This window comes from Arachis stenosperma, chromosome 1 (genome assembly GCF_014773155.1).
Source record: "Arachis stenosperma cultivar V10309 chromosome 1, arast.V10309.gnm1.PFL2, whole genome shotgun sequence".
In the NCBI taxonomy this organism is placed as follows: domain Eukaryota; kingdom Viridiplantae; phylum Streptophyta; class Magnoliopsida; order Fabales; family Fabaceae; genus Arachis; species Arachis stenosperma.
In genome coordinates, this window is record NC_080377.1 from 1,793,425 (window position 1) to 1,820,758 (window position 27,334).

At 34.7% G+C, this 27,334-nt stretch overlaps 2 protein-coding genes across 3 annotated transcripts; one reads left to right on the forward strand and one right to left on the reverse strand.

Annotated features, from left to right (window-relative positions):
* The first annotated feature begins 581 nt into the window (after positions 1 to 581).
* On the forward strand, positions 582 to 5,122 carry LOC130961351 (cytochrome P450 84A1-like). Its single transcript, XM_057887188.1, has 2 exons — positions 582 to 1,629; positions 4,235 to 5,122. The coding sequence occupies exons 1-2, from the start codon at positions 700 to 702 to the stop codon at positions 4,853 to 4,855; spliced, it is 1,551 nt and encodes a 516-aa protein (XP_057743171.1). The 5' UTR covers positions 582 to 699; the 3' UTR covers positions 4,856 to 5,122.
* Positions 5,123 to 11,391: 6,269 nt separating this feature from the next.
* LOC130939577 (uncharacterized) lies at positions 11,392 to 21,308 on the reverse strand. 2 transcript variants are annotated; one of them, XM_057867672.1, is made up of 15 exons: positions 20,851 to 21,308; positions 19,799 to 19,880; positions 15,759 to 16,253; positions 15,355 to 15,523; positions 15,097 to 15,249; positions 14,364 to 14,461; positions 14,099 to 14,190; positions 13,835 to 13,905; positions 13,612 to 13,747; positions 13,049 to 13,108; positions 12,876 to 12,958; positions 12,665 to 12,741; positions 12,493 to 12,563; positions 12,097 to 12,154; positions 11,392 to 11,851 (listed from the first exon to the last, which is right to left on the reverse strand). In XM_057867672.1, the coding sequence occupies exons 1-15, from the start codon at positions 21,108 to 21,110 to the stop codon at positions 11,729 to 11,731; spliced, it is 2,028 nt and encodes a 675-aa protein (XP_057723655.1). In that variant the 5' UTR covers positions 21,111 to 21,308; the 3' UTR covers positions 11,392 to 11,728. The 2 variants fall into 2 exon arrangements, with proteins under 2 accessions (XP_057723655.1, XP_057723661.1); XM_057867678.1 differs by lacking the exons at positions 19,799 to 19,880; positions 20,851 to 21,308 and adding an exon at positions 17,271 to 18,040.
* Positions 21,309 to 27,334: the final 6,026 nt, after the last annotated feature.

Sequence of the window (27,334 nt, forward strand, 5' to 3'; positions counted from 1 at the left end):
TTATTTTAAAAGAGAGTCATTTCGATAAAGACGTAAAAAATGCCTTTTTTAAGATGTTTTTTAATAATTAAAATTTAATACATATAAACAATTAAATCATGTTATTTTTGTCAAAATTAGACCAGATAAATTAATTTGACCAAAAAATAGTGAATCAAATTTTGAATTGGTCTAAATTAATATTATTTTTTTTTATAAAAATGACTATAACATCCCTCCTATTATAGAAAATCTTTTTATATATAAGTATTTTAGTTTTTTTATAATAGAGATATTGTAATCATTATTTATAAAAAATAATATTAATATAGATCGATTCAAAATTTGATTCATTATTTTTCAGTCAAATTAATTTGTTTGATATAATTTTAACAAAAATAATATAATTTAATTGATTATATGTGTTAAATTTTAATTATTAAAAAATATTTTTAAAAAAAGACGTTTTAGACGTGTTTATTGAAGTGTATCCATTTTAAAATCATCATTTAAATTATTAAAGACAAGCAACCCAAACTATATTTAATGTTTCTTGGTTGAAAATTGACCAATTAGCATGTTATATAAGATACCATAATATGTCCACTCAACTCAGCAACACTAGAAGTTGCGATCTTATACACGCCCTCTCCATATCTTCATTCCCTTCCAAATCAAAACCCACTATAAACTTTTCAATCCGTTTAAACACATCAAAAAATGGATTACTTACTTCAACATGAACCAATAATACGAATGGCTCTATTGTTCGCCATCCCACTTTTACTTCTTCTGCCTTTGGTGTCACGAAAACTTCGTCAAACGACACCGTTTCCGCCAGGGCCAAAGGGGTTGCCGATCATTGGAAACATGAACATCATGGACCAACTTACACACCGGGGTCTTGCCAGCCTGGCAAAACAATACGGCGGCGTTTTGCACCTCCGCATGGGGTTCCTCCACATGGTTGCGATTTCGAACCCGGAGGGAGCACGCCAAGTACTCCAGGTGCACGATAATATCTTCTCCAACCGCCCTGCCACCATAGCCATCAGTTACCTTTCTTACGACCGTGCTGACATGGCTTTCGCTCACTACGGCCCCTTCTGGCGTCAGATGCGTAAGCTCTGCGTCATGAAGTTATTTAGCCGTAGACGAGCGGAGTCATGGCAGTCCGTAAGAGACGAGGTTGATACCGCGATTAAAACCGTAAGTAAAAATTTCGGAAAACCCGTGAATATTGGTGAGCTTGTATTTAACCTCACCAAAAATATTATTTATAGGGCCGCGTTCGGGTCTAATTCGCAAGAAGGTCAAAATGAGTTCATTTTTATATTACAAGAGTTTTCTAAGCTCTTTGGAGCTTTTAACCTTGCGGATTTCATTCCATATCTGGGATGGATTGATCCGCAAGGAATTAACGCCCGGCTCGTCAAAGCGCGCGGAGCGTTGGATAGATTCATAGACAAAATTATCGATGAACACGTGGAGAAAAACAGAAAAAAGGATCACGGCAAGTTTGATGAAGAAAGTGACATGGTTGATGAGTTGTTAGCGTTTTATGGTGAGGAGGCTAAGTTGAATAATGAATCTGATGATTTGCAGAACTCCATCAGACTAACAAAGGAGAATATCAAAGCCATAATCATGGTAATTATTTTTCGTTTTCATTTCCATCTTATAAAATGGATATATATTTTTATACCCAATTTTATGTGTTACTTTTGTTTAATTTTATAATTATATATTTTTAATTTGAAAAAACTTAAATACTCCCTCCGATTTAAATTTGAGTGTTCAAAATTAATTAAATCATATAAATAAAAAATATTTAAAACATTAATTTTAAATAAATTATATTAACGGAATAAAATTACTCTCGTTATCTTTTCTTATTCTATATTCGTTTTCTTTCTACCATAAAATTATAAATAAATATCTTTTTTTTCATGATCATTTGTCCAAAAAAAATAAAGTATATTTTTATAATTTAGAAGTTTTTAATTAATTTTTAATACTTAGTCAAATCAGTTTTTATTATTAATCTAAATGGTCCACACATCGATAATTTATTTTTATAAAGATTGCTTAAATTAGTTACTTGGATGATTTAGAATTGATTAAAAATTTTTGGATTGTGAAAAGATATTTTATTCTTGAAATAAATAGTCAAAAATTAAAAAAAAAATCATTCTAAATACCATTAAATGGCATGATGCTGACTAAATAAATTAAGGTTGTTGCTTGAATAGAGGTCTTTTTCCACAGTCTTTATATAACATCGGAGCAGGACTCAATTTAAGTAAAGCGTCAACGATGATCGCATTTAATAATTTGTAGAACCAATGAAAATTTTGTCGGAAAATCGATCAATTTTATGAAACTTGCTTAGTTTAATATATATAATTGTGAATGACTTATTGAAAGATGGATGAAAAGAAGTACATACGAAGGAACGAATATATAAGCAAGAAAGAAATGCTAGTTGTCTTTTAATTTAATAAGTTTTTTTAAAAAAATTATTATTATTTAATTAATTTAAATATTTATTTTACGTATTAGTTGATTAAAAAATCAAAAAATTTATTTATTTTTTATTTTTTATTTTTTTTTGAATTAAATAAAGAATAATATTTAAAAGATACTTAATTACATTGATTAAAAAAATAGGAACGTTTCATTTCAACAAAGAGCTCGTGCTCAATTACTTTATGTTAGAATATGATGTAGCACACGCATTTTTAAGTATAGATTTATTTCACTCAAAATACGTAGTTTTATATTAATTAAGGATATAAAAAAACCATGGGTCAAAAGGAAAGAAGATTAAAAATAGGGCCGCCCGCCGGGGGTGGGTGGGTGTGGAAGAAACAATGGTATAAAATATAAACATTATATGGGATATGTTTTTCAAAGTAAGTGTTAGAATTACACTTTTCTGTGATTACTTTTATTTGTGATAATAATGAGATTATTTTAAAGAGATTTTATTTAGAAATTATTCTGAGTAGGAGATTTTAAAAAAAATTATTATTACGAAAAACTATTTTTTAATTTTTATTTAGTTAAAATTATGCTTTGTTAACAATTTATTTTCAACATTATTAATCGTAAACATCGAAAGAAAAATTAAATTAAATTAAATAAATAAATAAAATTTCAGCTATCTAGTAAATTAAATAAACTAGTATATTTTGTATATATATATATATATATATATATATATATATGAAAATTACAAGATCGGCTCAATGTAATATTAAGGCTACTTTAATTTAAAAAAATATTTTTAATAAATAAAGATGGTGTTTTAGTTGAATATTGACATTTGAAACAATATTGTGGAAATTATTCAACACGTCTTTATATGTTGGTCAAGATGTTGCCACGTGTTAAACATGTCATTTACGTGTTGGTCAGGATACTGCCATGTGTCCAATATGCCCCACCTGTTAACTTCTCACCTACAAAATTCACCTACTTATAATTACATCAAATAATCTCATTTTTAACAAAAACATCAATATTTTTTCTATATAAAAAAAATCAGCCACTTTAATTTGTCTTACTCTTTTTTTTTTTTGGTGAATGGTACTCTTTCTTTATTTATTTTATTTTTTATTTGTAGTCTGTGTATTACCTTTGGTAGGCTGGAATGGTAACAATTAGCTGTCAATCCATTAGCTTTTATTTTTTGGTGAAAAATCCATTAGAATTGAAATTTAAATAGTACCAAAAATAAAAAATGTCTATCTTATTAATTATTTTTGGTTAGATGATTCTACTTATTTCAAGTCCAAAAAAAAGTAGATGATTGTACTTATATAGGGAAATTTAGTGGATCTTGTCATTAATTTATTTTATCTCTTCACCAGTAAATATTTTTTAAAAATCTATATGATTAATTAATTACAAATATAAAGAATTTTCATTTAATTATGGTGAAAACTCAGGTGAAGTTGACTTTAGGTGAAGTCGACTTTAGGTGAAGTTGATATTTAAGAACCGTTCAATGAACATTTAATTAAATTAGTCAAATTATTTAACAGCTTTTCAAGTATCAATTTCATGTGAAGTCGACTTCACCTAAATTTTCACCTTTAACTGTATATTTGTATGGAGTAAAATCTGACCGTTATTTTTATCTCAAGTTGATAGTTAAGTCACAACTTTTGTATGCATGACTTATTTTTCAATTCATGTCTTATATTATTTCAACCAAAATAACTGACATGAAGCAACAAACACAATCCAGGACGTGATGTTCGGAGGCACGGAAACGGTGGCATCGGCGATAGAATGGGCGATGGCAGAACTCATTAGGAACCCAAATGAGCTGAAGCGCGTGCAACAAGAACTCGCCACCGTCGTTGGCCTCGACCGGCGCGTGGAGGAGGCAGACTTCGAGAAGCTTCCCTATCTGAAATGCGTGATCAAAGAAACCTTGCGCCTCCACCCGCCAATCCCCCTCCTCCTCCACGAGACAGCGGAGGATGCAACGGTGTCCGGATACTTGGTCCCGAAAGGGTCGCGCGTGATGATCAACGCGTGGGCAATAGGGAGGGACAAAGACTCGTGGGAAGACCCTGAAAGTTTTAGGCCTTCACGGTTCTTGGAGGAAGGAGTGGCGGATTTCAAGGGTAGTAACTTCGAGTTCATTCCATTCGGGTCGGGTCGGAGGTCGTGCCCCGGGATGCAATTGGGGCTTTATGCGTTGGAGTTGGCAGTGGCACACCTTCTCCATTGCTTCACGTGGGAGTTGCCTGATGGGATGAAGCCGAGTGAGATGGATATGAGTGATGTGTTTGGACTCACTGCTCCTCTAGCTACTCGTCTCTTTGCTGTTCCCGCTAAGCGGGTCACCTGCTCTCTCTAAGCGTCTGAAACAACTCCTCAAATAATGCAAGGGGAAAAAAGAAAAAAAGAAAGAAGCAACTTGGAGTCGGCCCGGGTGTTCAAGAATCAAGACCATCCCCCATTCTAGGCCCAAAGTATATTTTGTCGGATTTAAATTTATAAAATGTTATTTTTGGGTTGGTTTCAGAGTTTTGGACTGGGCTGATCCAATTTGAAATTATTTTATAATCATAATATATATTTTATGATAAAATTCGTAATGAAATGTTATGTTTTTATACTTTAATTAATATTCTTATATTATATAATTGTTTAAATATTTTATTTTGAAATAAATATTGAACAATGTTAGGGCCAGTAATATTTGTGATTGGTAGCCATCAACTAGCTATCAATGATGATTTGATGGTGTGAGATTTCATCCAATAACTTACCTTTCTCTGCTGGTTACATGCTGGCCAAAATGTAATAAAATTGCTGCCCCCTGGACTTTTCCATAAATGTTATATATCACTTATTATACAATAATTGAGTTAAGCCTCACTTAGTCTATGCGATTAGCGAGTTGCACTGATTTAGTTTTTAACTTTTTAATTGTTACAATTTGATCTTCTAAATTTAAAAAAAAAGTGCACTAATATAGTCACTTATGTATTTTTCATCATTAGAGATCAACACCGTTAGTGACGTGACTTAACCCTTACCACATTGGATATATTAAAACTAAGGATGTACACAGATCGAATCAGATTGGATATGGTCAAAAATTCAATTCGATCCGCACAATTTTCATTGAATCGGATCAGATTGGATATAATATCCGCATTTTTGAGTGTCGAATTTGATCTGATCCACAAATGTGCGGATCGGATCGGATATCGAATATATCTGCATAATTGAACCTTCTCTTTTTAATCATATTTCTATGTAAAAAATTTAATAAAAATATTTCTTTCACATTTTTAAACTTATTTATTTCTAAAATATTTTTAATCAAAATTTTTCTAAATAACAAAAATAAAATAATACAATATATGAATAATAATTACTAACTAAAACATACAAACAAGTAAATATAATATCAAACATATATATATATATATATATATATATATATATATATATATATATATATATATAATTATTATTGTGCGGATCTGCGGATGTAGAGCAGATATCCGCGATCCGATTCTTAAAGGGTGCGGATCGGATCATATCCGCAATTTTCGGATTAGATGCGAATATTTATTGCAGATCTGCAGATACGATCTGATTCATGAACACCCCTACTTAAAAAAGGCACTAAGCAACGTCGTTTTAGGGTTTCAACAAAACTAAAACATTAAACCCCTTTTTTTTATCACTTTGTCTTCTTCTTCATTGAACTTCAAAATAAAACAAAAAATCTTCCACTAGTGAAAAGAATTGAATGTTGTTGGAGGAGAAAGTGTTTGTGGATACCTTAAAACCCCTTTTCAACCTTTATGACGTCGATACACACTTCGTGAAAACCTAAAGGTGATGACGACAAATACTTTTTCCTCTAACAATTAGTTTCACCTTTGGAAGAGTTAATTTTTTTTTTTATTTTTCATTTGAAGTCCAGTGGAAAAGAAGAAGAAGACAAAGTGATCATAAGGGAAGGATTTAACGTTTTAATTTTGTTGAAATTCTAAAACGACGTCGTTTAGTACTTTTTTTAGTGTCAAAACACTACGACGTCATTTTAATATGTTCAGCATGGGAAGAATTGAGTCACGTCATTAACGATATTGAGCTCTAGTGACAAAAAAATATACAAAGAACTACATTAGTGCACTTTTTTAAATTTAAGAGATTAAATTGTAACAATTAAAAAATTAAAGGCTAAATTAATGCAACTCCCAATTTTAGAGATTAAAGTAGAGCTTTAACTCTACAATAATCATATAATATTTATAACATTATATACACTAATTATATATCGAATTAACCTGATCTATTTCAAAGTTAATTTAGAATGAAATTCTAAAAATAGAGCAGTAAATATTATGGTCAAATTCGGTCTGATTAAACTCGATCCATCGATATTCCTAACTTAATTGAAGGGTGTGACAGAAAAGAATATCAGAAAAATAAATGTTTGTAGATATATTTTTCTACTCCTTTGTGTATTTATCATTTTTATTATATTATATAATAGAGTGATGATTCTTATTTCAAGTGGCCTAAATTTCTGTTATTAGATAATAAAATAATAGTAAAAATTTATGTACAGTTAATTTTTTACAAAAGTTAATAATTAAGAGTTATTAGATAAAAATTTAATCAAATTATTTAATTATTTTTAACTATTAATTTTATGTAAAATTATCTGTACCTAAATTTTCACCTGAAATGATTTAGTATACAATAAGAACTCGAAAATTGAGTGGTCGTCACTGTTACGTTGGATTAGAGAGTTGCAAATAATTAAACACAATAACTTACAAAACGGAAAGACAAGGAACAAAATACAAAGGAATGTGAGAGAATTAAGCTTAGCTTGTCTTTGTATAACATGTTTGACTTTAGTTTGATCCCTTTCTGGAATCACTTATATTATTGTTGTTCGAGCCATCAATGTCTTTTATCTAATAATTGAATTTTCTCGTGTTATTGAAGCATGTAAACAATTAGTTTTGCAATTGGTTGATTGCATGCAACTGCGGATGACACTTGCATCGTATGTTCTCAAAGGTTCGTTTATTTTTAGTTTTTTACTATATCTGAAATCACTACCACAAACGAAAATACAATGCATTTGACGTAATTTTCGAATAGTTAGCTCATTTGTGTAAATAACAAATGTTAAATGTTCGAATTTTGTTTTATGTATTAATTAATAGTAAACTCTTAAATAGAATTCAAATTACAGTTAATTCTTAACTTATTAGATTGAATAATATTATAAAAACAAAAAAATAATTATTCAGATTTTTTTGTCATGGATCATTCAGATTAAATTATAAGACAAACAATTTTCAATTCTTTGTATCTATTTTTATCTAGTAAGAAGATTTTGCTACTTATTCAATCCTAGATCAATAAGCCCGCGAGGGTGAAAGAAATTGAGATTAGTTAGTCTTTTGAATATGTTTTCTAGAGTTAAATTTCAATTTGGCCCCTTAAATTTGGTTCGATATTCAATTTAACCCTTATAATTTTATTAGTCCCAATTAGAACTCCCAAATTTGCAATAGTGGCTCTCTATTGTCTCTGCAATCATCTCCATCACCAATATACTAATCAGACACATTTACTTGACACAGTATTCTCCAAGTAACTTATTTAGTACTGAGTGTGCTTGGTAATGATTATATGACCTAGAGAAAGTATTAGATGACTCAATCTGATCCAGCAATTAAAATGAATCCATGGATAAAGTCCCAAAATCAAACTGATGATCATCCTTTGTCGTCTTCCCAAAGATTTACTAGGTGGCGTTCACATGGAACCAACCATTTCCATTTGTCTTACCACAACAACCGCACACTCATCAACCCCTCTCCCCCCAAAACCGTATTCCTATTCAAACCACCGACTCCCTCCTCTTCCTAAACTATATATCACCAACAACTCCAAAACCACACCCTAAACACATACAATTCGTGGTGGCTCGTGATAGCAGCAACAACAAAAGGGGAGGCAAGAGTGACCTTCGGATTTCGCAGTGCCTCGCATCTCTCTTTTTCCCAACTTGGTTGGGGTCGTGGGCCTCGCATGAGTGGCATTCACATTCTTATTTCTCTGTTCCTCCATCAATGTTTGAAAACCTTCACTCATGATGTCGCCTCGAAATGTCGTCGTTTGGGTCCCTCTCCCCTTCAACACAAAGGCCCGCCGCAACTGCAACAATATTAACAAAGCTCAAATCGTCAGTGCGTCATGGTACAACAACTTTGTCTCCTCTTCTACTTCTCTCTGTCTGTCTCTCTCTACGCCTCTGTTCTTTTAAAAAAAAAATCGAATGTTTTTATTGTTATTGTTGTTGATGAAGGGAGTTACAGTGAAACTTGTACATGGAGAGAAAATTAGTGGTGGTTGTAATGGTGATCGGTTAAGAGTCTTTGCTGTGTGGTGTGGTTTGGAAGGAGAATTTTAACACCCATCTATATTTAGACGATGTCGCTTTCATAGGGTTTGGACGCGAAACTAACACGACGTCGTCTTAGATGTGTCCTGTGATTAAGTAAATGTGCCAAATTAGCATTCTAATGACGGAGATGATCAAAAGAACAACCAGAGCCACTATTGTAAATTTAGAGATTCTAATTGAGACTAAGTAATTGTAAAAATTAAATTGAGTATCAAACAAAATTTCAAAAGTCAAAATGAGATCAACTCTGTTTTATATAGAAAAAGTTTATAGTCAATCTAGTTATTATTAATGTATATCTGTGTTGATCCAGCATTCAGCAAACACTAATACATCATCATAAAACAAAAAAAATTCTGCTAGGGAATTAAGAGTGGGATCAGCCAACTTCTGACAACATTTTTTGGACTGGACTCCAAAATCTAATTTATCAAAAATCATTCCCCCAAATTACTCAGCTATAACCTTAATTTTTCAAATTTCACCGTTTCACCTTAACACCTTCTACTCCCACCGGTTCTCACCCTCCACCTCAAAGCCATCGTACACCTTGTCCCACGGTGGCGCATTGGCAAGCACAAACACCACCCCCACGATGGCGCAGCACCCACCGCGAGTAGTGACGGACCCAAAAAAATTTAGTAATGGGAGCAAAAATATAATAAAATTTAGGTATAAATTTTTTTTTGCTTCCCACAATACTCAACAAGTTAAGGACTAATTTGTCATGAATTTGAATTTCATTTAAGAATCTACAATTGGCCAGCAACGAGTTGCTATACATACGAGACGGAATTCGAACCCTCAATACTTACTTAAGCGGATGACTAAGTTGATCACTTGACCAATCCAAATTAGTTTAGATATATTCAAAATTTAAAATTAGAACTATCTAATACATATTGATAAGAACTAGAAATATACACACAATCATTATTATAATATTTAAAATAATAAAAATATAATTTCATACACATAGTATAACATTTAAAATAACAAAAAAATATTCATAAGGACTTTTTTTTATTTTTAACATGACTAAATATTATTTTTTTTATATATTTTTAAATAATTATTTTACTTTTTGTTATCTCATATTTAATTGTCAAATCTACTTATTACAACTTTTATAGTATAAATAAATTTTTTAACCAAAATAATTACAGTATATTAATATATAGATAATATATTTTTTTATCTTAAACAATTTTTAAAAAATCACTAATAATTTAAGTTATATTTAATTAGAAAAATAAGTTTAAATTTAATTATTAATTAATTACTAATATATTAAAATTAATTATCACTATTTTTTGAGTTTATTTATTTATTTTTCATACTAAATCAAGTTTAACAATATAATTATTATTATGTGTTAAGTTGAACAAAATATTTTTAACACAAAATGCAAAAAAATTATTTATATTTTATTTTGAAACAAATATAATATAATAAGTGGTATATATATGTATATAAGTATTAATTTTTTTAAAAAAATTTTGTAGGGGGCAAATGCCCCCTCTGTATTAAACGTGGATCCGTCCCTGACCGCGAGCACCATCCCTGATGCAGCCAACAACGGCGCACCCTCCCAACGACGACGGTGCATCCTCAGCGGCTCTCTTCCAAAGGTTTCAGTCGCGTATCCGCCGTGCGTGCAACAACAACCATCTACGTCAACCAGTTGTCCATTGTCCAATATATGAAGACGTGGTAGAATTTGTGAAGGTTAGGATGAGAAGTTAGAAATATATAAAGATTTCAATGGCAATATAATAGCGGAAAATATGTGGGGAAAAATAAATAAAATTTGATAAGTACAAGCCAGTTTTGAAAAATTTCCGTTAAGGTGCTTTCAAAAACACCTCTAACTTTTAAAAATCGCAAGTACAAGCATTTAGACTTTTTAATTTACCAAACGCAAAATGAGGTACTTGTGCTTTTAAAAAAAGCACAAACACCTCTTAGAAAAGCTTTACCAAATCCAGCCTAAATGTGACATGTTTCTTTCCTTTTAACTTAAATGTTTCTTTTATTAAATTTAAGATTTTTTTTATTACACTTGAAAATTTTCTTTTGTAAAACTTAAAATATTTCTACTATTAAATCGGAATGTTTCTTTTGTTAAACTTTAAATGTTTCTTTTTTTTTAACTTGGGATATTTTGATGCAAGTCACCCGCGCACGGTGCACAGAGGGCGGAGGGTAAAACAACTAGCGCAAGAGACGATTGAAGACGAGATACTAGTAACGCAATGAGAGATGATGAGATGGAACTTTAGCAAAGCGGTTACAAGTTTAAAATCTTATTTTTAAAAATTCAAAATTTTATTTTTAATATTTTGAAATTTTTTTTCAATTATTCTTCTAGTGTTTTATTTTATTAAAAATAACTTACCAAACATACTAAAAAAAATTATAAAAACATCTTACAAAATAATAGCACCAAAACACACACTTAGTATGCCCTTTATCTCATTAAGCAATGTCATGCTTACAACACCTTGCTCCAATCCAGTTACGCCAAATAACAAGTTGAGGCTTCTGTGCAGTTGATAAAGAAAATGTATATATACTACAGCTATCTTAACTCAGGTGGTCAACTCCGTAAAAGTACTGAGTTTTAGCATTTTATATCTAAAATCGGTGCATTTACTGGTGGACCACCAGCAATAACTATGATATACAGAGAAGTAGAGCACCTGAATGGTTGTGATTTTTCTGCTTTAGTTTTTCTTTTCCTCCCATTTTGGGATCCACAACGGCAGGGGGATTTCAAGATATACAAAGAATGTTGTTATAAACGGGATAGTACGTATCCAATTGAAGATCATCGATGATCTGACGGGTTGCCCACAGATAAGAAGAATGGCCTTCAATGTGGTTTGTGACATCGACCTGCAAATCAAAATACCACCAAATTGTCACTATTCAAACTTTTTAAGCGACTGCACCGCTTATCTAAGGGATGGAATGACTAAAATGAATCAAGATAATTCAATGGTATATATTTAATAGGAGTTATTGGTGTAAAGTTATGTTAAGATCTATCTATCCAATTATTTGTGTGTACGGAGAGAGTTTATCTAGGTGTAAGAACAGTTTAAGAAAAAACTGCTAGTAAAGAAGGAGACGCAAGTTACATTTTGGATCCCAGGTATATTGACCGGTTGGATTCCAGATAATCCTTTCGTTAGTAGGCTGCATAAAATAAAAATAAAGATATTAGTTTCTGCTACTTGTAAAAAAAATATCATCAAATTCTTCACAAACAAAATTATGTCTGTGATAAAAACAATCATTATATTATTTTTAGATATTACCATAATATTATAACAGCAATAGAATTAATGTAATAGAAATACATGTCCAACAGAATTAATGCATACAAAAGCATTCATAGAACTCCATCCTAATATTCCCTGGTTTATTATTATTTCTTTGAAATGAGCATTTTTGAGCATTAATTGTTCAAAGGTTATGTTAATCCCTACAACTTTGTAGAAACTTTATAATACTACATTAGTATTTTAAAGTACCTTGCGCGGAAGGCAACTCCAAGCATCCAGTCATTCCTTGAATAAGCATTTATAAACCTTCCTGCTACCATCTGCAGAAGAGTTTCATAATCTTAGAAAACCTTTTTTTCGTCTCAGAACAAATGAGAAGACTCTACAAGAAGGGAGAAAAAGGTTGAATCCCCCCATGAACCTTTCTAGCAGCTTCCCAGTTTTCGTCCTTGATTGGGATTGGTGCTCCAAGAAGAACAACTCTTTCTACTATTTCGGCTGAAAATAAACATAAGGATTGCCTTGTAAGTCAACAAGAAATAATCTTATCCAATAGACAATAGAAACAAAACACCTATCATATAAATAATTTAACACGGTCAAATACAAAAGATTAAACAGGAAATACCTACCACTGTTTTCTGTCTGGGACAAATACCGGAGACACTTGAAAATAACTCTTGCTCCGAGTGAGTAACCTACAAGTGTCACAGGCCTGAAATCCATAGATTAATAATATTGCATCTTTACAACTTTCTACGAGCGGGAGTAAAATGATGCATTGAAATTTAGTCTAGTCAAATACCTATTTCCATGTACTCCACTTAATAAGACTTTAGCAAGCAACTTTCCTGCTTTATCTGCTCTGAAAAACAAAATTGACTTGGATAAGGAAAGCAGATTGAAATATAGCAGTGTGCACTAAACAGAGAAGGTGTTCATAGCAAATTATTCATTAGAATAATGGAAGAATCATATCCAAAGCATGAATATACAGAAATGAAAAACAGACACAAAGTTCGCCATTCTTTTGACCAAAGATGTATGCCTTTTAAACTATGTAGTACACAAGATACATTAGTAGAATTTCACTGTCAAATATTCAGAATGGTATTTATTAGCAAAATAATCCAGACCCCAATCCAACCAACACCCCACCACCCCCCCCCCCCCCCCCCCACAAAAAAAAAAGAGGAAAATACATTCAATTCTAAATTGATGAAAAAAATAAAAAACTCCCAATATTTCAAAATTCAAACTCTTTGAAATGCATTGCACAGATGATAATAGCCAATAAAAAAAAGATGTTTTATCCCATAACCACACAGAAGTTATGTTCCAAATAGAATGAAGAGTTAAAAAATAAACCTGTTGATAGCAATTGTCCATTTACTATCTATGAAATCAGTCGCTGCAAGTAACGCGGCAGGCCAAGCCAATGCAGTTAAAAGTGTGCTCAGAACAGTCATCATTGCCCCTCGTTTCATCAACTCCATTGCAAGTCCTAATGCAAATTGAAGAGCATTTTCAGCATATCCAGTGCTACTTAAAAACTAATGATTTATTAGTAATAGCACCATAAACCAATTACTTGAAGTAAGCCAATCTTGAATTGCAGTGCTCACGGCAATCAGATTCTTGGACTCCCACTGCAGTGCATATCTAGCTTTGACCAAGGTTGTATTTAAGGTAAATTGTTATGTCAGGATCATGACTTATAGAAATATTAACATCAAAATTTCTGAAATCAAACTGAATGAAAATTTCAATGTAATAAGATAATCCATGCTTGAAAACACTTCCCTCATTCCCTGACAAAGGAAAATATAACAAAGGGCAATATTACCAATAGTACCTCTCTGAGTAGTCATGCTGTCCTTCCCATGGCCTTAAAAAGTCTTCCTTCTCAAAAACAAATCCAGAGACCATGACCTCCACACCTAGCCTCTGCAAGAAGTTCGACAAGAATCTTTTATGAAAAATATATCAAATGCGAAAGTATCCTTGGAAAATACAAGAAAGGTGAGATAAATACACATACATCCACAGACACACAGATAATAGATCAAGTGAAATAAAAAGTCACATGAAAATGAATATTATTAGCTAGAAAAACTTACACCTTGCTTATGGTTTTCTCCTACAGCTTTGAATTCAAATTCTTCAACACCACCAACTCTCCTAGCCATTTTGCTTCCAGTAAGTCCAGCTCCCGCAGCTGGTAGAACAAATTGTTTCATAAAAAAATTTAATCATGCGAAAATGGAACATCTCTAACTAAATTTTAGAAATAAATGCATGGCTGGAAACATCTTGCTCAACAGATGCTAATTTTGCCGCAACAGCAAACAAAAGACTATGACTGCCAAAATATCTTCTAAGTTGACGATTAATAGGCATGCATTGACCATCCAGCCAATTACTTATAAAATTAAAGACAAACTCCTTTGCAAAAAAGTGGTATATCCTTGTCTGAACAACCAAAAGATAAATGTATGAGTTCTATTGCAACCACACTGGAAGTCATCTAAGAAGCAGTTAGCATATGCAAGTCAATCAACAATTGCAGCAGCCAAAAACAAAATCACCCTCACTAATCATAACGTGTTTATTATTGAGTATTGACACAACACTCTATCAGTTAAAATGTAAATGTAACGCAAAAACCATCATATTAACAGCAATTAAAAACCCCAACACAAACACAACCATAAGACACAACCATGTTAATAGTGACTTGGAGATCCCAACAATACCTTTAAACTGCAGACCACATTCAAAGAAAGGACAAAAATATCTATACATCACATGAAAAACTTCTAGCAAACAAAACATATTTTGGCAATAAAATACCTCCAAATGATGCAGCAACAGCAACAGAACCAGCAACAGTTCCTGCAGCACTAAAAGCTGCAGCAAATCCACTTGCTCCAATTACAGGGATCAGAGTACCCAAAGTTGGGGCCAAAGCACCTAGTCCTGCAGCAATTGCTGGTGCGGCCAACCCTGTAGAATGCTTAAAATAAAAAACAATCATATACACAAGGAAATATTCATCTGGAGTTTCTAAATTCTACAATGCAGTTACAATAGATGTTAGGGTCTCCATACCACCAGTAACAGCCAACAAAGTTCCCCCAGTTACAGCAGCAGCACCAATAATCCCACGACGCTTCCATTTAGCCCACTTGCTTTCATTTAATTGAGTTTCTTCTTTTTTGGATTCTTGTTCTTTAATTATAGCCATTGCCGCAGATGAAACCATGGTCTCAATGGACTCCTACAAAATGAATATACATCATTCTTACAATTAGGCTCCACTTGAATGTGAGTAAGAAATAAAGAGAAAGCTCAACATATAGGCAATGTACAATGAACTTCTGATCCCTGTCAATTAAAATGAACACTCAGAAACCATAGAACTCATATCCCATGATCCTCGGCTCAAAACAAGTTGTTTCTTATTCACATAATTCTCTATTAAAACTTAAAGGATTCATTGTACATATACATACCATTTTTGTCCACTTGACATCAAGCCAAGTTGCCAGCAACCGCAGAGCCACACGATGTCGAGCATCATAACCTTTTCTTCTCCGTGTATATCTCTTGTTATCTTCACCTAAATCTGAAAGACAAGCTGAAAGAAGTTCATAGAGAACAGTCACTTTTCTTTGATCACTAAGCATCGTCACCTCTTCAATTGGTTTCTCATCAATTTGGCTATGGACAAACCCCTGGGAATCTTTACAATCAACAGAAGGGGTAGTGTTCTTCTGAGCTTCGAATGGCACATCTATCTTTTCAGAATTAGGATTAACATCGGCAGATGAAAATTTCTCACGACAATGAAGCTCATATTCGATAAGCTTTCCCCTTTTAGCCTTGGAAGAGCTTAAATTTTCTTCCATGCCAAGTAGTATACCATCAACAACTTTTGATAAAGCAAGTTCTTGATCTGACCTTTCAGAAGAACCATCATCAGATTCTTCTGCAAGCAATCTCAAGAGCTGTAACATTCACATACATAGTCTATTAGTGATATACTTGAAAAAAGGAAAAAGAAAAAAAAGGGAGTGCAAGCAACATCAATAGTCAGTAGAAATGAAAGCAAAAGATGAGAAAGTTGTTATAAAAGGAAAACACTAGAACAGTGGAGTCAGTAATATGAACTGCAATAAATATCATGTCCAGACAGTCCTACAATTTTATTGTGAAATGCTTTCAGTTGTAAGTGCTATTACTTATTTCCAATAAATAACATCACTATCGTTTACCCTAAAATATAAATTTCCCTTTTGTTGGGAGGCATTATCAAGAATCCCAACACAATTCTTCCTGTGTAGGAACTAGGAAGAATATGAATTTCTCACTAACATTCTTTGTGCAGGAAGATAATCAAACAACTAAAATAGTATGTTAGGAACCTATTCAATTATAGATAAAGCAAGGACTTAATTGTAACTGAGTAGCTAGGGTGTGGTTTGAAACCAACTTGCCTAGTTGGCAAATGAGTGAGAGAGCGAGCATTCTGATACGAGAGGGAAATAGGAATTATACAGCATGGTGTGGATCAAATCCTGAGCTTTTCTTCCTTACAGCATCCTTAAGAAACTGTTTTACTTCTGGCAGGAATTGTACGGCAAAGACTTAAATTCCTCAACAGAATTGAGAATTGAGAACGGAGAATGAAGAATGAAGAATGAACAAGGACTCAAGGGAGAAAGAAAAAACAGAGGACCAATGGAAGCAGTGTTGAATGGCTTACTTGATCAAACTCACTAGTGCTGGATTACAGGTAGCCACTGGAGCCTCTAGTACTCACCAGAATTGCTGGAATTCACAGGCAGTGTGGACAAGCAACGTTCAGAAGTATTTTAGAGTTGTAGAGGGGAGAAGAGGCACGAAAGAGAAATAAGAATTCTCTTAGCGAATGTGTGGTAATTCACGTAGTTGAGTGGTTGAGTGGTTGTAGGGAGTGATTCAATTAATAGAACAGTCTCAAAAGCAAAGATGGATGAAATTACCCATCGTTGAAGCTGCATATGGGGGCAAAATGGGGATTTGGCACTCTGCGCAATATCTTAATGAGTTTTGTCGAGAAAGGCCGCGATCCCAGCTGCGATGAATGTGATGAATGATCCGAGATCTTATTTGATCTAGTCATAGGTTTTCTCTTTGATGGGATGGGATCTCGCAATCCCCCACAGGTCTCACAAGATTGACTACTCTACCTTCCTCGGGTTCCTCTTTGGGACACTCAACAAGCATTAATTAGCTTGAAAAAGTGATCTCGTCCCCAAACCTCGCCACACTTGAAGTAGAGAACTCTGCAGCTGCACTGCTGCAATTCTTCTTGTGAGAGGTGCTTGTGGCTTAGACCAACCACCTTCCTTGTTCTTCCAAATCCGAGTTGGAAGCAGCTCAGACCCAATAGAATTTGCACCTTTCAAAAGGCCCACCCTTCTCCATCAGTTTGCTTCACCTCCCTTCAATTCCCTAGTTCTCTCAAGCAAAAACGGCCTTTCATTATCTCACAATTAACAAAATGCAATGGCCCATAAACCTATTATATTGTTCAATATAATTCAACATGATACTGTAACAACTGGTACCCAAGAAATAGAAAGAAAACAATAGAACTAGAAGATCTGAGGTAGGAATGAATGATTGTGAAATCACCCCTTCCCCAGAGAACAAAAAATAATATGGTAGTGTTTGAGAGATTACCACTCTCCCTTTCTCAATTCTATCTTAATTCCCACCCTCTCATCTTCCCTAACAGAATCAGCCTAGGATCACACACCCACTCACTAACTCAGCCACGGGGCCAATTAATTACACAAGTGATTCCCCAGACGGCCAGTCCCCACCATTTGCTCTTTTCCCTCTCCTATTCATCCTACTGTAAATGAAGGGTAAAGGAGGATTTCTCTTAGCTCTTGTTACTGCCTCAGTAGAATTTTCTGTTTCGGTCCCACTCTCTCAGGGTACGTAACAGATACCAATTGGTTTGACTTTTAGGAGGCGAAACAGGTCCTTGACCCCTCGAAGTTGAAATAAACGCAGCGCTGCATCTAGAAACAGTTGCCATGAAGGAATGCAACCTGTTTCTCTGGAAACCGGCAAGGTACTTCCCTTCTAATGCCATCAACATGAGTTCCATCCACACATCCCCCTTCAGTTCCATTAACCAGAAAATAACTTTCGATCTTGATGAGCAACCCCAGAGTGTCATCTCCTTCAATGAGGCAAAGCTCCATCTCCTTACTCATGAGTGCGAAATCAGCTTCCCAAATAGGAACAGAATGGTGGCTCAAAGAGCCCCGTGAGAATGAGGAGAATACCACTCCTCTCAATGGTGAGACCAAGGGTTGTGGTGCTCTGTGCCATGACAGGGAAGCCGGCAGCTACTGTCCCTACGTCTGAAATCTTCATCCCATCAATCCTTCGGGTCAACCTTCTGGGCCTCTCTCTATAGTGGAGATTGACCATGACATGGCACCCTTTGTTTCTCTCTCGTCAGTTGCAAAATTGCATCAAACTTCTTCTCCAAAACAACCATATGTGCTTCCATGGCAGCAATCGAAATAGGCTCACACAGTACCCCAAGGAAAGTGTTCTACATACCAAATAGATAGGAACCGCACACATTAAATAGTGTAGGGATGCATATGTCACCATTGAGACTGAGGGATCCCCTCAATGCAGGAATAATAGAAGGCTTAATTACTCTATCTGTCCTAGTTTCACCAAATTTTCAATTAAGTACTTACAATAGAGTTAGCAATACAAGAGAGTTCCCAAGCGCTGTGTTAAGGGTTTCCTTACTAACTCCAGAATATCAAGAGGTACAGTAGCAGATAATTAGCAATTAGAGTAATAGGAGGTGAGAGGTAGAAGATAGGATAGAGAAAGGTTGAGGTATCAAGATGATACTCTCAAGGAAATATTATTTAGAAAAGGAAGGAAGAACAAGTAATAACAGAAGATTCACTTGGCATTCGAGAGGCCAAACTCTCCACTAAATAGCCACTCCACTTATAACCTACCTAAAAGCTTTTCAGCTTCCTTATTTATAATATCCATATCCTAACTACTTTCCTAAACATGTGGAGTAACAATATTTTGAAATTTCAATCAGTCACGTGTTTTCCCCTCCTTCTATAAGTAAATTTAAAAGGAGTTAAATTCTGATTTGATCTCTCCTGGTTTGTTACACGCTGAAACAGCTCAGACTCCTCCAACCTAAATTCCCAAGAATTAGCCTACCTTTTTCTCATTTCCCCCACTCTATATACACTCTTTCCTCTAACAGAAAGCAAACATTGTGCACACAGCCTCTGCTGCCAAGCTGGCAAAAGCAATTCCCTCACTAAGACAAATACCGAATTAGTTAAGCCTACCAGCTGTATTTACTACTAATTCTGATTTCTATCATTGCCCAAAATGTCCCTAAACTCTATACACTTTAAGCCATTAGGAAATTTATCTCTCAGCCTAAGAGTAACATCAAGGAATATTTCTGATTGATTGAAGAAGTTAATAGACATACTGGTCCCACATGATGTGTAGCCGATGAAGAGCCAGCAGTTTCCTCAAGTCCAGACCATGCAGCAGGATCAATATCCAGAAACCTGTTAGACACATAATGCTAGCATGATTAAACAGAACCCAACAATCTGCAATAACTGGATTTCCAAATAACTCTTAAGTTCATCTATGAGTAACTCAAATTTTGAAACAATAGTTTTTTTAGAAACATAAATAATCAAATAAATAAATCATCACCTTAGTCCCTGAGAATGTAAAAGTCTACCATAATTAGAAAACTCACTCTTAAATACTCAAATATATTTGTTTTGGGGAAGGGACAAAATCAAAATTTGTATGGCAATGTACCATATATGCAAAATTTAGCTAATGTGTCATTGTCGCACATTTTACAATAGATTTCTAGATTAAGTAATTTCCCTCTCTCTTATAATGATAAACTGGGAAGCTACACTGGTACTATTTTCTCCAATTCTTTTTTCTTTTTTCCTTTTTTTTTCCCTTCCCTTATATCAATATCCTCTTGTCCACCAATCCTCAAACCCATACAATATTAGACTATTAGATGGGACCATAAACAAAAGAATAATTTGAATTGCAAAGTTGTAATTAGTGAGCCCTTTGACTTGCCAATGACTCCCTAGTCAAGTAAAGCTAAGTAGGGGAGAGGTCTTGAACTTTCTATCTCTTTCCCTTTGTTGAGCATTCTTTCCTTTTAGAGCGAAGACCCAATCCGGTCCTTGTCCATTACCACGCCATCCTTAACCAGAAAACGGTTCAACATGGACGCGACCTCTCCATTAAAAAGTTCATCAAATAGTAACAGAAATTGAATTTCAGCAGTTCAATTAAGCGAATAAAATTATCAAATAAAACCAGTACTATTATTGATATTACAAAAAGTTCGATTATAACCAGCGCTTACAATTCCCATGCTAAAAAATGAGCGTTTACTCTTCTTATGGGAGAGAAGAACTCACGAGCCCACTCTATTTTATAAAAATGCACTGCAAAAAAAGGAGAAAAGAATATCACAGTAATATTAATACGTACTTGAAAACGGGTCGGAGCAAAGCCGAGTTTTCGTGGACCCAAAGATCCGGGTCATCGGAAACTGAGTCGGCGCTGGAGCTACTACTGGTACGTTGTTCTCTGGAGAGGGAATCGTCGGAAGCAGCGGGTAAGGGCAAAATTTGGGTCTGGTGGATCTGCGCCTCGTGAAGGGCAAGCCCGAAAAGGGATGCGGCGGCGTACCTCTGCGTCGGTGACAGAATGGACGTCGTCTTCGCCGTCGTCTCCGGCGGCGATGCCATGAAAAGACGAGTGAATGTCTGTTGGTTCGTCCTTTCCTTGTTGTGTAAGGTTATCGGGATTCCTGTTCTTGTTTTGGTGAAATGAGGATTTTGATTGATTTGTGTGTTTGAAAAGGTGAAATGAAAGTGAGAGGCAGAAATGTTTATAGTATTGTTTTGCTGTCGCCACCGCACGCCCACGGAGGAGCTTGACGGGACACACTGGGTTTAACTTTAAATAATAAACCTCAAAATAGTTGTTATCGAATTTTATATTTATTAACAAATTAGTTTTATTTTATTTTTTAATCGGTGGGATGTAGCGACAGCTTTTTTATTTAAATAAAAAATTATTTTTTAAATTTAAATGATAATAGAAGTTATTATACTTTTACGATGGTGAACATTTTCGTGTAATTGTCTACTAATGGAGAGATATTAGATAATAATTTAATTAAATATATTAAATTATTTAATAATTTTTAATTAATAATTTTATATAAATATAATTATAAGTGAATTTTTATTTTTTTTATGAATTATATCTCAAAGTTTGTATTAGTATTATAAATATTTGTCAAGATATCTTAACTTCTTATATTGCAGTCTATATTTTATAGTGGCTGACTTGTGAAAAGGGGTGTCTTGGAAGGTTGATAGTCTTACCACACCTATTTCACATGAGATTAAGCAGTTTATTTATAGTATGAGATATCCTACTTCCATTGAGTTGGAGCCACAGTGGGAGTGGTAACCTGCAGCAACAAAAAAGTATAGTGCAAGGGAAGGTTATAGATGGTTATTTGAGAAAAGATTAAATTGGAATGCCAATAATAACTGGAACTGGTTGTGGAATACAAACATTTTGGAGAAGTTCAAATTTACTATGTGGCTTAGCTTACATGATACTTTACCAACTGAGACCTTTCGATTCAAGCGGCAATTAGCTTCTTCAGATATGTGTAAGCGATGTAACAAGGCGCAGGAGACAATGGAGCATTGCCTTAGAGACTGTGAACGATCAAAGACAATTTGACATATGTTGGATCCTAATATCCTGGACTCGACGGCTGGTACTGCTCTTGGAGAGTAGTTTCGGAAAGTCTTGGCTAACAATGAGACGTCCTTTGGTGCAGGCCTTAGGTAGGTATGGAGACATAGGTGCAATGACATATTCAATACTGACAACCCTTGGACAGACCACAAGGTTGTTCCCTTGGCCAGAATTACCGCCAAGGACTTACATGTTTACAGGAATCGAAACAACGCCTTTAGGTCTCTCTGAAATTGCCTGTGTTGGGAACCATCAGTAGGCAACAATTTTAAAGTTAATTGTGATGCAAGCTTGTATATGGATTCAAATTTAACTGGATTTGGGTGTGTTATTAGAGATTCTAAGGGAGATTGGATATCGGGCTGTTCTGGAAGCATTCCCCCTAGTCTATCATCATATGTGAATTATTTGCTGCTTAGAGGGGGCTGGTTTTAGCTTGGGATTGCAGTTTGAGGGATATTATATGGAAACAGATTGCCTTGACATTCTGCCCATCATGCATGAGCTTACAAGTGGGTATTCATCTGAAGTAACAGATTTGGTTTACAAGATTCAGGAGCTTTTATCTCGTCCTTGACTTGTTCACATCGAGTGGGTGTCCTGAGAAGCAAATAGAGCTGCGGATTGGATTGCTAGATATGGTGCCAAGAGTAACTCTAATCATGTTATTTGGTCTGAGTCTTGTGTTGATCTCCAGCAAATCATCCGTTCGGATATAAGATAGTGTTGGCTTTGTTTCTTCCCATATTTAGACACCAAAAAAATATTACATCCTATCAAATAACACCTATAGCTCAACTACAACTTATTTTGTGATCAATCCCACTAGCGCTAATTCAGGACTAATTGAACCTAAGAAATATCCTAGAGCTTGCTGTTAGAGGAAGTAAGCTGTTAGAAAATTATTAATTTCTTAATGTATTTAAGATAATATATATTAATTTTAATTATAAATTAAATTATTTTATATTAAATAATTTATATAATAATAATTTTATTTATTCTCATTAATGTTAAATATAATAAGTTATTATTACTTTCGATTTGGAATTAAATAAAAATAAAATTAAAGATACTATTTTATTTGAACTTTAGCATTTAATAGGTGTCACACTCAAATATAAATAATAACTTTAGTGTTTTGGTCTCCAACACATCAAAGCCGCTTCTGTAACTCTTTTTCCATAAGAGCAGTTGCAATTCAACCCTATCAAAAATACAGAAGATTTTAGTTGAGAAGAACTGAAATAGCTCTTCAATCATTTTTATAAGTACAGGTACATGTTCATTCCTTGGCCCAAATTGATAAAAGTCAAGCTCGATAAGGATAAAGGTCCAACCTAAAGAGGGGGTCTCCAACCCATACTTGACCTCTTTGAAGAAGTCGGACATTGCAAAGAAACCAGCTCTACTTGCTCAATGCGAGTAACTACCTCAGCGAATCTCTCCCACTATTTCTATCTTCCCTAAAAGATAGCTTCCAACATACTCCCAAGATAAAGGAAACAATTATCCATCAATAAAGATGGAACTACTCCAACAAAAGTGGTTATCGACTCTATTATAAATACACTGACACCTCTCAGGTATAATTTACATTCTAATATACTAAAAACCTGCTTAAAAGCCCTTGCTAACTTAATCATCGGAGTCTTTTGCGGGTACCATCCTCCACCTCCTCATGAGGAACTCGGACAACAGCACCTCGGCATAAGAACAAGTCGGACGCTGCCTCAAAAGGAGTCTGGACCTCACGCCCAGACCCAAATCAATGTTTCAGGTAACCCTCTAAACATTGTTGCTGTTGTCGGGGACCTCGGATTCAACCCTTGATAATGGCGGACCATCAATATAAAGACGGTCACACGGCATCTGAATCAAAACCTAAACCTCAACGGGACGACCTCACATTCTTGATACCTGCACTACGGAAGAGAACGCACGTTCCTCACGGAGAAGAAACGTCCATAAACCCCCAACCGAGGTGGATCCATTCCAAGATATATCTACCAGAAGAGGAAGAAACCCCACATCCTACTAAGATACTAGGTTTGGTTCATGGCCATGATAGACTATTGGATCATCTTGAACAAGAAGCTGAGCGTCAATAGGAGCTACGAAGAAAGGTGAGACGACGAAGAGAGTTAGAAGAAAAGCTCTCAAAACTGGAAGCCGATCTTCGAAAACAAAGTAATAGGGCAGATCGGGAAGAAAGCCCCTTAGGGGGAGAAGATCTGTCCGTGGAAGAGATCATACGGGCCAAAGTTTCAAGGAATTTTAAAACCCCCAACAGGAATCTCTACGACAGAACAACCGACCCGAGACATCATCTCAGCAATTTTAGAAGTCAAATGTACCTAGCCGACGCCTCCGACTCTACCCGTTGCAAAGCTTTTCCGACAACCTTAACTAAAGCAGTGTTGAAATGGTTTGATAACTTACCTCCCACGGTCACTTGTTTTGACGACCTGGCAAGAAAGTTTTTTACCATATTCTCTATTCAAAAGGATAAAGTAAAGCATGCCCCAAGCTTGCTGGGAGTAAAGCAAGAGGTCAGAGAAACACTCAAAGATTATATGCAAAGGTTCAATAAAGTATACCTGGAGATTCAAAACCTACCTACGAAAGCAATAATAATGGGGCTAGTTAACGGCCTCAATGAAGGGCCATTCTCTCAATCCATATCAAAGCGACACCTGGCTTCCTTGTACGAAGTACAAGAACGGACAGAGAAATATATCAACATGGAGGAGAAACTCATGATTGAGGAAACCACTTTTGAGACCTAGCCTGCCTTATCCATCTCGGGAAAAAGATAAAGAAAATAAGAAAAAGGAAGAATACAACATGGAAAAACCTTGAAAAAACCATAACTACACTCCCTTCCGGGTCTCTCTTGTGGATGTTTACAGAGAGATATGCCACACCGAGAAGCTTCCACCTCCTCGGTCCAATCAAACACAAAAAGGTAGGAAGTCAGATAGAATACTGTGAGTACCATAAACTCTATGGAAATTCTACCAACGAATGTTACGATTTAAAGAATGTCATAGAAAAGTTAGCCAAAAAAAAGGTCGACTAGACAGGTACCTAGTGGATAAATCAGACGATCCGAGAAAAAGAAAGAGAGATGAAGAAGGAGGATGACAGGAACGTCCACCTCAAACCCCCAAGCGACAGATACATGTGATAAATGGGGGATTTGCTGGGAGAGGAATCTCTAAATCATCACAGAAAATGCATCTTAAAGAGGTATACCAAGTCAGGGAAGAAAGCAGATCTTTTGACATGCCAACAATCTCATTCACCAAGGAAGATGCTCAAAGGGTAACACCTGGCCATGACGACCCCGTAGTGATAACCATGATCCTTGCAAATGCAAACCTCCATAGAGCGCTGATAGACCAAGGTAGCTTGGTGGATATACTGTTTAAACCTACTTTTGATAAGCTTATATTGGAAGAAAATGATCTAAAGGCATACTCAAATAACCTTTTCGGGCTAGGTGATATGCCGATCCGACCATTTGGGTAAATGTCTCTATACACCACTTTGGAAAGGGCACGAGGTCAAAGATGTTAAACATCGATTACATCGTGGTCGACATCGCCTCAACTTATAATGCCCTAATAGGTCAGACAACCTTGAATCGACTGGCAGCTGTTGTCTCTACACCCCACGTGTGTATGAAGTTTTCTACTACCGAAGGAATCTCCACCATAAAAGGAGAACTGAAACTAGCTCGTAAATACTACAATGAAAGTCTTAATTTAAAAGGCAGTCCCGGGAAAAAAGAGGTCAACATCATCGAACTTGGAGGTGTTCAAACTCGAGAAGAATTGCGCCCCTAACCCACAGGAAAATAGAAGAAGTACAAATTGGAGATCACCCTGAAAAAACAACAAATATAGGGGTTAACCTGGAAGATAAGATCTGGAAAAACAACTCATTGACCTCCTAAAAAATATATTCCTACCTTTTTGATTGGAAAGCCTCCGACATGCCTGCATAGATCCTGACTTGATATCCCACAAGCTTGCTGTTTACCCGAATTCCAAGCCTGTCCATCAAAAGTGTAGAGATCTCATACCTAAAAGAACACAGGTCGTGGAGGAGCAAGTTCAAGCCCTATTAGAGGCAGGGTTTATAAGAGAAGTAAAGTAACCTTTGTGGCTAGCCAACTGGTGTGGATTTCAAATACCACAACTGAACTGGCAAGTACACCGGGTCGTACCAAATAATACCTCAGGTGAGTGAGGGTCAATCCGACGAGTATTGATGGACCAAGCAATAATAGTTGAGTGATTCACTTAGTCAGACAAGCAGAAAAGAGTGTTTCAAGTGCAATTAGCATTAAACAGTAATTAAGATAATTTAGAAAGCAAATAGTAAAATTGGTGTGAAAGATATATGAGAGAAACATTAAGGCTTTAGAGATATTTATTTTTCCGGATTAATCATTCTTACCAAATACTTCAATCATGCAAGATTCAATTCATGGCAAACTTTAAGTGATTAAACCCTAATTTTTTAGTGATTTAATATCCCCTAACCTAATCTACCGCCAATTCCTTGGTCACTTAATTTAGATTAAAGGTTTAGGTCCAAAGTATACTGGCCACATAAACACTAATAAACCAAATATAAGATGATTATATGTCACGTATCACATTAAATCTAGACAATTACTTTCAAGCTGTTATTCAAGTGAGTTAACTTTTCCAAGAATCAACAAGAATTTATATAGAAAAAGAGCTATCTTCCAATATACTCAAATTCATAATATGAAGAACGAAAGTAATCCTTGAATATAAATTGGTACATTGATTGAAAGTATAATGAAAATAATATTAATCCATAGAATAAGCAGAGCTCCTAACTTAACTGAGGAGGTTTAGTTGCTCATAGTTCAGAGAAAGATTAAGGTTCCAAAAGTGTGTAGAGTATAGAATGAGGTAAAAAAAAAAGGAGAGAGTCTGAAAGGCTAAATCTTTTTCTCTTTTATATATAACATAATTGATTTGAAAATAAAATAAAATAAATAAAATAAAATAATATCTCCAACCCTAGAAGATTGTGTTTGGTAATAATCATGACCAAAAGAAAACAAAATAAAACTAATTTATTAACAAAATCTCAACGAATGAAGCCTTCCTTAAAATCCATGTATGCGGTGCTGGCGCTAAACGCC